General features: G+C 36.0%; 2 protein-coding genes across 4 annotated transcripts; one reads left to right on the forward strand and one right to left on the reverse strand.

Moving 5' to 3' along the window:
• The first annotated feature begins 383 nt into the window (after window positions 1–383).
• On the forward strand, window positions 384–5,621 carry LOC111281957 (inactive leucine-rich repeat receptor-like serine/threonine-protein kinase At1g60630). Of its 2 annotated transcripts, XM_089760577.1 has the most exons (3): window positions 384–448; window positions 688–3,004; window positions 4,767–5,621. In XM_089760577.1, the coding sequence occupies exons 2-3, from the start codon at window positions 1,639–1,641 to the stop codon at window positions 5,423–5,425; spliced, it is 2,025 nt and encodes a 674-aa protein (XP_089616703.1). In that variant the 5' UTR covers window positions 384–448; window positions 688–1,638; the 3' UTR covers window positions 5,426–5,621. The 2 variants fall into 2 exon arrangements, with proteins under 2 accessions (XP_089616703.1, XP_022725537.2); XM_022869802.2 differs by lacking the exon at window positions 384–448 and having other exon boundaries at window positions 545–3,004.
• Window positions 5,622–5,934: 313 nt separating this feature from the next.
• Window positions 5,935–12,759, reverse strand: LOC111281958 (uncharacterized). 2 transcript variants are annotated; one of them, XM_022869805.2, is made up of 8 exons: window positions 12,065–12,759; window positions 11,686–11,785; window positions 11,150–11,206; window positions 8,943–9,060; window positions 8,238–8,320; window positions 7,432–7,493; window positions 7,192–7,309; window positions 5,935–6,374 (listed from the first exon to the last, which is right to left on the reverse strand). In XM_022869805.2, the coding sequence occupies exons 1-8, from the start codon at window positions 12,424–12,426 to the stop codon at window positions 6,318–6,320; spliced, it is 957 nt and encodes a 318-aa protein (XP_022725540.2). In that variant the 5' UTR covers window positions 12,427–12,759; the 3' UTR covers window positions 5,935–6,317. The 2 variants fall into 2 exon arrangements, with proteins under 2 accessions (XP_022725540.2, XP_089616704.1); XM_089760578.1 differs by having other exon boundaries at window positions 5,935–6,541; window positions 12,065–12,563.
• Window positions 12,760–13,059: the final 300 nt, after the last annotated feature.

Consider the following 13,059-nt stretch of genomic DNA (forward strand, 5'->3'; position numbering starts at 1 on the left):
AAAGGGAGGGATTGAGATTGAATCTCAGCCTTATGTCTTATTAAGGCTTGTGGCCAAGCAGCTGAAGACACACACGTAGCATTATTATTTCCTTGACAATGTCAACCAAATTTGCCTTTTGTCTTGGCGAATCAAGGAACTAAGGGAAAGCTCCGACCCCTGCAGCTAGATTTCCGGCAAGTTACTCGGGATTGTCGTGTGTCCCAAAACGACCGTCCTCCAAAAACTAATGAAATTTCCGAATCTTGACTCCAAATCAATGTGACAGCTGGACACACATCCCCCTTAACGTGAACTCAACTACAATCGAAGACACTGAACCACCTTTTTGCCACGTGTCTTCCATTTTAATATTACTGCTATCCTTTGCCTTCATTTCCTTCACCCATTTACCTCAGACTGCTCAGGAATACAGTCCTTCTCTCTTGAATTATTACATTCAATGCAGGTAGATCTATTCTTTACCATGAACTTCTTGGGTTTTAATAGCTGTTTTTGTTTTTCTTCATGATCAGCTCCAAACCCTTTTTTTTTTTTTAGATTTTCCTTTTGATCTGACAAAGGAAAGGAGGGTGTTTTACTGTTTTGAATATGATCTCTGGGATTGGGTGGTTTCTTTTTTATTTTTAGTTGCTCCAATCATTTATTTAAAGATTTTCAAGTTCTGGTTTTTGCTGGTCTTAGCAGAGTGATGCAGCTAAGGAGTGAATGAGTGAGAGAGAGAAATCCCAGCTTTTTAAGTTCAAAGCTTCAGAGTTTAATGGCTTTTGATTGACCGAATGTATCATTCAACTATCAAAAGAAAGGGAGAGCAGTATTGGATCCCATGACTCTCAAGTTCCAACACTGCTAAACGACGTTTGAGCAGCCCAAGAAGAACCAAAAAGAAATAAGGAAAAACATTTAGAAAGTTGCTTTTTTTTTTTTAAATTTATTTTTTTGTTACTGCAGTTTCAGGAATATAGAAATCATAGAAAGGAGAAAAGAAAGTAACTGAATTTTTTTTTCCTGGTCTGCAAGTTCTGAGATGAGTTCACGTGAAGATTACACTGCGTTGTCCGTGAGTGTTGCAAGTAACAAGCTCGAGAAAAGATGCCTCAGCATTTGGTGTATTTGAGAAAAGACTCCTTCACCAATGCAATGCAGCTCCTCCTCCTTCACCTTAAATGCCGTGGCTCTTTCCAGGGTTTTCAAAGTCACTTCAGTGAGTAAATAAGCTTTTCCCATTGGTGCTTATTTCAAGCTTTAGATCCTGTCTCTTTGCCCAGTCAAAAAAGGAGGGCGTTACTTGCATTGTTGAAAATGACCCAAATTGGGGCGTTTCTTCTTATACTCAATCACTCCCATGTTTTAGTTTTACAATTTCTTGTGCGTGGAAAGAATGGCAGATCTGAAGATTTGGGGTTTGGGCTGTAATTTTACTAAGAGAATGGAAAAGGAGTCAGCTTGCTGAAAGCTGGGATTTTGCTATTGTTTTGGAAAGTTGAAACGTCAAATGTCTCTCCGTACGGAAACCAATTCAATTCAATTCAATTCAATTCAAAGGGGTTGCATTAGTTAAGAATGATGGTTTGAAAGATCCCATAATTTTCTCTACCCCAAAAACAAAGAGTATTTTTGAAGATCACAGGCTCAAAAATGGAACGCCTTGTTTCAAGGCACTACGTTCTTTTCTTCTTCTTCTTCATCTTCTGCTCTCTCCTTTCTCTTGTCCCTCTTGTCAGATCAGGGGATGCAGAGGCGCTTTTAACCCTGAAATCATCCATGGATCCTTTCAACTCATTGCCCTGGCAAGGAACCAATGTCTGTGAATGGAGAGGAATCAAGGACTGTATGAATGGAAGAGTAACAAAACTTGTACTAGAGTATCTAAACTTGACTGGTACTTTAGATGAAGAAAGCTTGAATCAGTTAGATCAACTTCGGGTTTTAAGTTTCAAAGGAAACTCACTTTCAGGTAAAATGCCTGACCTTTCTGGCCTAGTCAATCTCAAATCACTTTTCCTCAACGAAAATAACTTCACAGGCGAATTCCCAGAATCAGTTTCAGGTTTACATCGCTTGAAAACCATAGTTTTGTCAGGAAATCACATCTCTGGTCACATTCCACCTTCTTTACTCAAACTCAATCGCTTGTACACTCTTTACTTGCAAGACAATAACTTGAATGGTACAATCCCACCTTTGAATCAAACAAGTCTTAGATTCTTCAATGTTTCTAATAACCAACTTTTTGGTCAAATCCCTGTGACCCCAGCCCTGGTTCGGTTCAATATAGCTTCATATTCTGGTAATATTGATCTTTGCGGGGAGCAGATTGAAAACCCATGTCAAACAATCAATTTTGGGCCAGCAACGAGTCCTGCTTATCCCAATGTTCGAAGTTCAAAAGCCTCATCAAACAAACATACCAGGTTGATCAAGATTGTAGTAGGAAGTGTCGGTGGGTTTTTGCTGCTACTTGTCAGCTTGTTTTTGGTGTGTTTTGTTAGCAAAAGGACACGTGAAAAGGATAGCTCAAAGGGGGTTAAAAGCAAAGGGGTTGTTAGCGTAGAAGGGGTGGAGGAAGCGGAGGTGTTAGGCTGCGGCGGCGGCGGAGGAGGAGGAGGAGGAGGAAGCGGTGGTATGGGAGGTAATAATAGTGGCAAACAAGGAGGGTTTTGGGAGAGTGAGGGTCTAGGGATTTTGGTGTTCTTAGAAGCAGGTGATCAGCAGATGAGTTATAGCTTGGAAGATCTGTTAAAAGCATCAGCTGAGACTTTGGGGAGAGGTACAATGGGGAGTACTTACAAAGCTGTGATGGAATCTGGATTCATCGTGACCGTTAAAAGGTTGAAAGATGCTAGATATCCAAGATCAGAGGAGTTCAAGAGACACATGTACTTGCTTGGTCGGCTCAGGCATCCTAATTTGGTCCCACTTAGAGCTTATTTCCAAGCCCAGGAGGAACGCTTGCTCGTATATGATTATTTCCCCAATGGAAGCCTCTTTTCTCTCATCCACGGTATGTCGGTGACTCACTCTCAACTCCACTCATTGCTGTTTCCTTGTTTCATTTTTCTTTTATTGGTTGAACTGTCATTGTGACCTAATGCAATGGCAAACATGATTTTAGGATAAACATGATTTAATCCATTCACTTGTAAACATTAGACAATGGCAATCTTTTATGGAGAATGGAAGAAAGTAGCTGTAAACCAATAAGTAATGAACTAGATTTGATTTGTGTCATTATAACAGGCCAAAAAGACGAAAATTCCTATGCTAATTTTTAAAAATAATTACATGAATTTGTTAGATTAAAATTCGATTCTATTTTTATTACTTTTGTTAGAGTCTTTAAAGTTTAAATCCTAAGTTTGTTTTTTTAGGACATAGTATGTAATAATAAATGGTTTATTTGCACTTAATTAGCCTTAATTATGATATTTTAGCAGAAAAAGAATAAGAAAAAAAACCCTTATGAAAGCATGAAGGGAGACTCGGGCTGGGACCAAAACGTTAGCTTTGATTAGATGTCATGGGAATGAGGGAGCAAACTCTAGTTCTTTTCTTTTTGATCCTTCTTTTTCATCATTTCATGGTTAAGCTTAAAGAAGAATTCAATTTTATTTTTAAAAAGTTGCTATAATAATTTCTTTGTTTTTCTCTACAAAAAGTTGAACTACTTGGATGAGCCTAATTGGTCCCTTTCGGAGATCTCATCCATCATAAATGATGGATGGATTCTTGGTTTCCATTAGATATTTTTTGACCCACACCAATAAAGTAGACAAAAAAACATTCTCCATCACTGTCTGAATTTGAAAAAGTGATAAATTGTATTACTGATATAATTTAAAATCCTAAACTTTAAACCTTAAAACTTTAAACCTCAGCTTCACCTCGTCACAATTATATTGTATTACTGATACAATCTACAGGTGATGCTCCTGTGGAACTGTCCTTGTAGCTAGGCGTGTTTCCAGGAAATTAAGCAGCCCATGTTTTTTGATCAGTTAAGTCTAAATTGGCTTGGAATTATTTGTTATAATAAGCTGAATCTTGAAAATGGCCCATTGCTTTATTTGACAACTCATTGTGGACTTGTTAGTCTGACCCCCCAACATGTTATTGTTGTCAGTTGCCCCCACTCTCTGAATTCTCAATTTAATTTTAGTTTTTTAGCAGTCATTTTCAATTGACATTATGATATAAATGTTTTTCTCTTCCCTTTTTTGCTGTTGGTTGTCATAATTTTGTGTAATACATTTGGTTGTCACATTATTGGTTTTCTTGTCTGAAATTCTAATTTAATCAAAGAGATTAGAATAATTAATTAAATACTAGTACAAGGTTTTGCTGTTTCTCTATGTGAGAATTTCTAGAGTTTACTGTTGATTAACACCTGTTAAACCTAAATTAAATCTCGTCTATGGGTAAATTGAAGAATTGTTTCAACATTTGATATACTGTAAATAAAATTTTTTAATTTTATAAACGGAATTACGAAACTGACACATATCTCGTTCCTTTACGTGCATAAAAGTTGTATATGCGATACTGGTTAGGGTCTGCTGACTCTCGTTCTCATGCTGCTTCTTACCATGTAACTTGACAAATATTATAAATCTAATGCAAAAATGCATTCAAAAGTTGGGGGCATTTTCACAATGTGTCTTTTTCTTCTTTGGTCAAGGCTTGCAGTTATGGCTGCAATCCTAATTGCTCATACGCTCTGCACTCATAATGTTTCAGAGCCGTTAACATTTTGGATTACCTTGCAGGAACAAGAGCTGCTGGTGGTGGAAAGCCTCTTCATTGGACGTCATGTCTGAAAATAGCCGAGGACTTGGCTACCGGACTGCTTTATATTCACCAAAATCCGGGCTTGACTCATGGGAATTTGAAATCCTCTAATGTGTTACTCGGTCCTGATTTTGAGTCTTGCCTTACAGATTATGGTCTCACTTTATTTCGAGATCCAGACTCTGTGGAAGAGCCTAGTGCTGCTACATTTTTCTATAGGGCACCTGAATGCAGGGACATCCGCAAATCATCCACCCAAACAGCCGATGTTTACAGCTTTGGTGTTCTACTCCTGGAGCTCCTAACAGGCAAAACTCCCTTCCAAGACCTTGTTCAGGAGCACGGGTCCGACATTCCTAGGTGGGTAAGATCAGTACGTGAAGAAGAGACTGAGTCTGGGGATGAGCCTAACTCAGGTAACGAGGCATCTGAGGGGAAGCTTCAGGCTCTTTTGAACATTGCAATGGCTTGTGTTGCACTTGCACCAGACGACCGTCCTGCAATGAGGGATGTTTTAAAGATGATTAGAGATGTGAGGGCAGAGGCTCAAATGTCATCTAACAGTAGTGACCATTCGCCAGGAAGATGGTCGGACACTGTTCAGAGCTTGCCTAGAGATGAACATCTAAGCATATAAGCCTGTGATGGATTTGGCAGGCATTAAATTTAAGCGTTGTAATTCTTTCCCATTGAAACTATCATATTCGTCCACTAGCCATATTGTAGAGTTGCCTCGTAAAGGTTTTACCGTTTTTCCTCTTTGCAGTTGTAGAAGCTTGAGCAACTTCGATGGTGGTAATTATTTGGTTAATGGATTTTCAGTTATATTTAAATGTGCAGAATTGAATCCACTTTGGTTTTGCTGCAGTGCAATCTCCACCTTAATAATTAGAATTCAGAAGAAATCGGATCTCTCTATCTTCAAAATTCCCTTCCTCTTTTGTTTCTTTCGTTGAAAGGAGATGGTGGTTGAGGTATCAGACACCCATTTGGGATTTTAGAAGCAATAGATCCAAACAGATCACATCAAAATATTTCTGTACCTTGAAACCTTGGAGTTGAATTCTCAAACCAACTCGATTAATGAATCCTCAGTGAAATTAACCTGATCAAGCATTCAAATTGGTTTAATACTCAACAAGAAGATAGCAAACTACAAGTAGTTATAAATCAAGCACCAAATATGGATCCACTCAAAGGTGTTGCAAGTTATAAATTATACACATCAAACTCAATGCAAAATTCAGCTGAATCTGTTGGCATTTTTTTTTTCCCAGGAGCCATGAGATAATAAGCAGTCAGTATTCTTATTATCTGGTGCTTGGGTTTGATACCTGGCGGGTAAACATCTCAGGTTCCAAAAATGGGATCTCTACAAATTTACCATTGTGGCACCCAATATGTGATGAGTACATGAGTACACAAGAGGAAGAAGAAGATCCTACCAGCTTCTTACGCATTTACAGTAGAAAATTTTTTGTAATTACACAGACCAGATATATCCAACCTCAATCTCCGACAGTTCCCTATTAGCACCTTGGCTCCTGCTTGAGGTGGATCACGCTTGGCGAGCCAAAAATCATTGACTGGATACAGAGGGTAAAAAACAAGAGACGGTAACATAAGTGAAAACAAGTATGGATCACACACAAAAATTTTAATTTCTCACGGTGGTAGAGTGGATCAATGAGTAATCATTGCTGATTTGCTCAAACATTTGCAGGCCAACTATTGCTAGTGGGGTAACTAGTTCCTGTCATTAAATCTACATTAGCAGATGGTATAACAGTATGGACCTGGAGGTGTAAAATGCAAACTGTATGAAGCAGTCAAGCAGCATGTCATAGTTTACTTTTAACAATAGCAATAATGTTTGGGAAATGTAGATTACATCAAATTGAGATAAAACTGAGGTATAGGAGGTTTGAGTGAAATCTGGGATTTGAAAGAGAGTAGAAAAATTAGTTCAAGAGAGAAAGATACAGTAAATGTGAAATAATAGAAAGAATAAGGGAAAAAAAAGCTATTAGGATGACAGATCCTCAATTGAATGGGAGCAGGGGAGTTAATATGTTCATCTGAACCAGAAAGATAACATTGGGGATGTTACAGTGCAATATAATTTAATTTGAAAGTTTTGAAGTCTAATGCGAAATGCATCCATTGGAAGGTTTGTTTCACACCTAGCCCTGGTTGAATTTAAACTCTTATATAAAATATAAGTGAACGTTCAGGTCAACCTGGAAAGCTTCCACTCTCAACTAGCATAAAATAGGCTTTGAATGAAACCTTAAGTAGATAAAGTTAATGACAGATCCTATCTGATGGTGGTTTATATGATCCCACCTTTCTGGCCATCGACCCCAGCACATGCAAACTGAATCAATTTAAATGATAACCTACCTGCATTGCACTAGGCAAGACATTAGTTGCACCAGGCAAGATGCTATTTGCTAAATCCTCATTAACAGATACAGGCAATGCTGGCATCTGGCTCATTAAACCTGGCATCTCTCTCATGCTGCAAAAAGTCACTGTACAAATTAATAAACTGAAGCATAGGCAACCCAAGAAATAACCAAAATGCTTGCCATAGGGCATTAATCACCAATTGATAACTATAAAGGAAGGACATCCACGTACTCATTTAGGATGGCGGTAATATTGCTCCTTGTGTGACAAAAGAGATCAATGTTATCCTGTAACTGTTGATAAAAGTTTTACTTAATAAGCCAGCCTCAGAAGACTGTTAACAAGAATCATATATGATGTGAGGCAATCACATGCAAGATTTACATGAGAACACTGAAAAGAACAACAATAGATTGAACCCATGACACCATCCTTTGAAAGACAAGAAGTCCACTTGACAACAATAGGCCGTGCCCAGCAGTAGATGCTTAACTACATATTTATTTCTTGTCAAATAGGGTATACACCAATAGAAGTGCAGGAGCATGGAACAATGAAAGCACAACTAGAAGCATATGGGCCTGATTGTTGCTATGTTCTATAATCCTAATGATGAACCAGATTGGTTGAAATCACAAATAACTCATATGCCACCTTATGTTGGTTTGTAAATGAAGCTAAAAATTTTGGACAATGATGATAGATCCAAAATGTCTGTTTTTCCTAGTTTCATCAGTGATATATATTTTCCCAATTCCCAAACCCATTCAGGAACAAGAAAATGACATCCTGATTTGGATTGAATCCCAAAGAAAAAACTCTAATGGCATCAACACTCATCAATTAAACGAATCATTATCACCTTATTTAACCTCTTGAACTTTTCAGCACAAACTACCATAACTTGCAGATTAACCATTAAAATGTAGCACCAACAAGAAGACAAGGTATTCATCTCATCTAACACCTAATATTTACTGTATGATTGCATATTCATGATAAAAGAATTGCTGTGAACTAGGGAATTATACAGTCACCTTGTATGCAGAAAGATTGGATGTGATTTGACTTAAAGCTTGAGCATTTTGCATCAAAAGATGCATAGTTGTAGCACTTATTCCTGAAAACACACAACAAACAAGTAGATTTACATCAACCAATACCTTTAACAGCAGGCTAGTATACAAGGAATTTACATTATCCAAATCCAACTACTACCTTTAACTTCAATATAATTAATTCTTACTTTCACAATCACCCTTTCTAACTAGATTTCGTTTCATCAAATTACGTGATTTGTTTGAGTTTTTTTAACTTTAAATGTCTAATAATCTACTTGGTTGAGATCTAGTCCCATGTTTACTGGTAGAGAAAATAATTAAAACTTTTGAGAAGATATGCTTGTAACAGTTCAAAACCATTTTATTTTGCCAGCCGTTTCAGAAGTTTACAAACCAATCTCATTATTTCAACAACAATTTGATATTTAATGTCCATCCATTCCTCATCCCTAATTCATTATTAACTGTAATCCACTTTAATCAACAACTCAAAACCCCAAAAACCTAATTTCTTAAACCCAAAACATCATTTAGAAAGATTACCCAAAAGTTTGTCTTACATTACTTGAGATAATAAAAATGGGAGATGTGGACAAATACTGATAGAAAGATATTAATTAAAAGCAATTACAACTGAAAGAAAGTTATCGATAATTCTAGGTGGTAATATAAAGTACCAACCTTTAGAAGGCATCCTTTCATTCTGGTCCAGATGGTGCATCATGTGAGTATATGCAGCCATGTTTTGCGGCAGAGCTGAAGACATATTCATCTTTGAAGATGATCCAACCAGCTTATCCTGAAGAAGTATGATCTTTAGAATACTGGTTCTTCAATCACATTACATCCTAAAGACATTAGTTGATTCAGGAAATTAAAACAGGAATCCGGGCTATACCATTCAACTTAGCAAATTGAGATACAGAGTATTTACTTAATCCTAACTTTTTAGTCATAATTTGCAGTTTTATTTGTAATTTGACTCGAAAGAAAGAACACAATAGAGAAAAGCTGTAATTAACGCAATAGAGAAAAGCTGTAATTCTTTCAAACAAAAGGAATAAAAGCATCCGAGCCAGAGGTTAGAGAGCATCAGTGTGCTCACTGAAATTGCAAACAAGGTTGGTGTGTACATATTAAGTGTAATAAATCAGTTTGAAAATGATTTTTAGGCTTGGTATAAATGAGTGGTTGAGCAAAGCTACATTAACTTATTTAGGCTATGGCAGAACTGAAAATAAGTTTGGCATTTAAAGCATGTTTTCATGATCTGTTTCACCTTACAATGTAGTTTTAATGGTATTTTTCATACAAAATTTTGCATTCTTATTCTTGTCAAATCTAATGTCTTTGACAAATAAGATGCAACGATGCATGAAGAAGAACCATGAACAAATTTAGAAGAAAGTGAAGATTTTATACTAGCTTCTAACACAACGTGAGATTTCAAATACCAGAATTGTACACCTGCCTAGCTATGAAAAGAGAAAAGTATAGGCTAGGGACTAGGGAGGGTTAATGCTATAACATAACCACCAAGCGCAGCAGTTAGTGACCACTATGTCAAGATCAGTTGAATATCGGGGCCAGCCGTCTATGCTGTACAGTTCTGTCCATTAGAAAATGAGATGGGTTTCTCATAATGTAGATTCACAAACTAGGGCTACATCACAGACCCACATTAAGACAATATTATTAGGGCCACGCAGCGGTACACACACACCATTCTATACCCAACAAATAAAACAAAGTCAGGTTTGCTAGCTCAGCAAGCTTATTATATCTGAACTCTATCCATTTTGTTTTTGGTTTTATGCTTATTTTGCAACTTACACGGGCCATAATTAATACTATCTGTTTTGCTTTTCAATGTTTGTCTATTTTTAAATTATGGATGTCTGAAAATATTTGCTCATCTCAAAAAGTAGGTAATACAAGTTACCAACTTCCCAAGCTACCTCTTTTTCTTTTTATTGTCAATTATACCAGATTGCAGTACTTGACATGTACTGAATGCATCTTGTTTTGAAAAGGTCAAACTTTTTAATGTGAACCAAGATTGAGGAATAGAGGAGTCTTTTTCTTCTTTGTACTTAAAAGGGCTAGCTTCTTTCTTTTTTCATTATTTTCTTAATCTTTGGGTAGCATATTTGGAGTTGCTCTCCAATATGATATATTTTTCTTCCTCTACTATGCTTTAATCTTAGACTATTACCAAAATTATTTCCTCTTTTTAATCCTATAAAAGTACTGTTCAAATATGTATCAAATATTAATCAAACTTCAACCTAATAACCAAATAACTATCACAGGGCAGTTCCCTGCACCATAAACAGAATCTCTATCTTAAAAATCTATATTCCTTCACCCCCAACTCCACCCTCCTTTGATTTTTCCGTGAGAAAATTTGACATATTTTACTTACATAAACATGAATACTTGAGAAAATGAAGTAAAAAAAATTCATTCCTTGCCAAATTCAAGCCTAAATTTTACTAACTTAGCCAGTAATAACGTTTTAAAAAGAGTCCTTGTGCTGTTGAACATCAATATTTTGCTCTCTAGTATGCATGTCAACATGCCTTGACTAGGGAAGTAATGGTTATTCAACATATGGACAAGCATATCCATTAATAAATCCAACATTATGACTTATTTATATGATAGTCCAATCAACTTATATTGAAAGACGAAGACATAAAAAGCAGAGTAGGACATGTATATCAAAAACCAAAAACTTCACAATGGACAAAGTGATTATTATTGTCGATACTGATGATTAAAAACCATTTTATACAAAGTAAATCTGCAAGTCTATGTGCTTCTTCTCAAGAAATTTAACTAACATGTTTAAATCATTTAAGTATTGCACAAAATTACCAGCATACCTTCCTATTGTTCACCTTTTTTCCAGCATTAAGTTCTTCAGGTTTCATTCGCTTTCTCTGCCAATTTACAAAAAATACCTTTATTTCTTAAAACAGAAGAATCTACAGATAATTTTAAATACACAAATACAACGTCTAATAAATAAAAAGGATAAAAGAACATTTTAAATACACTTGCTCCAGTCAATGTCAATGGTAACCCATGTTTCTTGACAACATAATCTCTTTAGTACAGTAGCTTTAAAGAGAGAATTAATTTTTCATCAAGTCATATATGCAAAATATCACCAAATGCATTAAGAATAAGCAAAATTAGTTAAGCAGATATATTTTGGTCCAACTCCTCTTTAGAAACTGATTATCCTGCACAAGGTTCATTAGTTGAACATTTCCACCAGCATATCAAAACTAATGATTTTGCACGCCACTTTTTCATATGCAGACAAAGAATGAGAGCATAAATCACATGATACAAGACATTAAAGCTTAGTAACAATGATGGTAGAAATGCATCAATAAAAAAGCAAGGAGCTTACTTGCATCCACCTACACCTCAATGCAACATCACGTACAGTTTTATCAGGCAAAGCAGCCGCAATCTTTATGTACTTCATAATATTTGGTTCAACTTTATTTCTATATACATGTACATTGAAAATGATAATCAGCAATTAATCTTCAGTCCAAAAACAAGATATACCTATTAAGTACCTCCTTGAAAACAGTTCTATCATAAAAAGAGCATCCAAAAACTCACAGCAACCCTAGTAACATAACTAGGGATCTATTACTTAATATTAACTACGATCAATTTGACTACAGTAAGAAACCGAATTATAACGCTTGCATATACAGTAAGAAACCGAATATGGCTCTAAAAGGCCTCTAATAAAAAAAATAATAATAATAACATACTTTTCAAGGCCGTCCTCCAATAGGTATTGTTCATCTACAGACCATTCGACAGCCAGCCCTGTATCATGCTCGAGCCCTGCAACTGAATCAAGGAGGGAGGAGCCAGAAGAGTTTCCAGGTTGGATTAAGACAGGGGAGGTAGTAATAATACTGGAATTCCTAGGTTGGATTAAGGCAGGGGAGGTAGTAAAACTACTGGAATTCCCAGGGAAGATCATGGGCGGCGGTGCGAAGTAACCACTCATCGGAATCATCTCGGAACTACTGTTAATAGCAGCGGATTGGAAACATATAGCATGCCTATTCATAATATAACTTAAACTATCTTCATATTGAAACCCTGTGCTTGATTCTGTTGTCATTGCGATTTCACTTAAAACCCACTTCACTCAAAATCCACTTTATCCAAAACCCATACCAAATTTAAATGTGAAAAAATAACTTACTCCTCATCATCTTACAATGAAAACTTCAGATATTAAAAAAAAAAAAATTTGGTTCATTTCAGCTCGAAACCCTAAGTTGCATACAAGGACAAACACCAAAATAAAATGTCATATCAATCTTGAAAATTCAACCCTAAATCGAATTCCAGAAACAAAAAATCCCATCAAGCTGACTTGAATAAAAACTAAAAACAAAAAATCTCATCAAATTGACTTGAATAAAAAAGAATCTGAGACACAAAAGGCGACAAAAAAAAATAAAAAAGGTAAGGAGAGAAAATACCTTCTACAAGAAACACAAGAAGCACTAATTGGTTATACCTTTTTCTCTCCACTAAAAACTTAAAATTTGGCTTTTTTTTTTATATTTTGTTTTTGGGTGTGGGATTTTTGCTTTTGTTTATTATCTACATTTTTCTTCTTGAAAGGAAACAGGCAGCTTAGACCTCCATAAGCAACGCTGAACTTTTTTTTTTGTAAATTGGTTTTTGAAGATAAAATACACCGAAATACTTAGATAACAACAGATAGGTCAGAATAAAATTTTAT

The sequence above is a fragment of the Durio zibethinus genome, chromosome 5, assembly GCF_047325235.1.
Source record: "Durio zibethinus cultivar Kanyao isolate XHJ-2024 chromosome 5, ASM4732523v1, whole genome shotgun sequence".
Taxonomy (NCBI): Eukaryota; Viridiplantae; Streptophyta; class Magnoliopsida; order Malvales; family Malvaceae; genus Durio; species Durio zibethinus.

Excerpts from the sequence above, each read along its gene's own strand:
- LOC111281958 (XM_089760578.1), bottom strand. The coding sequence starts at position 12,426 with ATGACAACAGAATCAAGCACAGGGTTTCAATATGAAGATAGTTTAAGT. Across the intron at positions 11,207-11,685 it reads TGAGGTGTAGGTGGATGCAA|AGAAAGCGAATGAAACCTGA; the intron begins GTAAGCTCCTTG and ends GTAAATTGGCAG. Across the intron at positions 7,494-8,237 it reads CCAATCTTTCTGCATACAAG|TTACAGGATAACATTGATCT; the intron begins GTGACTGTATAA and ends TTTTATCAACAG.
- LOC111281957 (XM_089760577.1), top strand. The coding sequence starts at position 1,639 with ATGGAACGCCTTGTTTCAAGGCACTACGTTCTTTTCTTCTTCTTCTTC. Across the intron at positions 3,005-4,766 it reads CCTCTTTTCTCTCATCCACG|GAACAAGAGCTGCTGGTGGT; the intron begins GTATGTCGGTGA and ends ATTACCTTGCAG.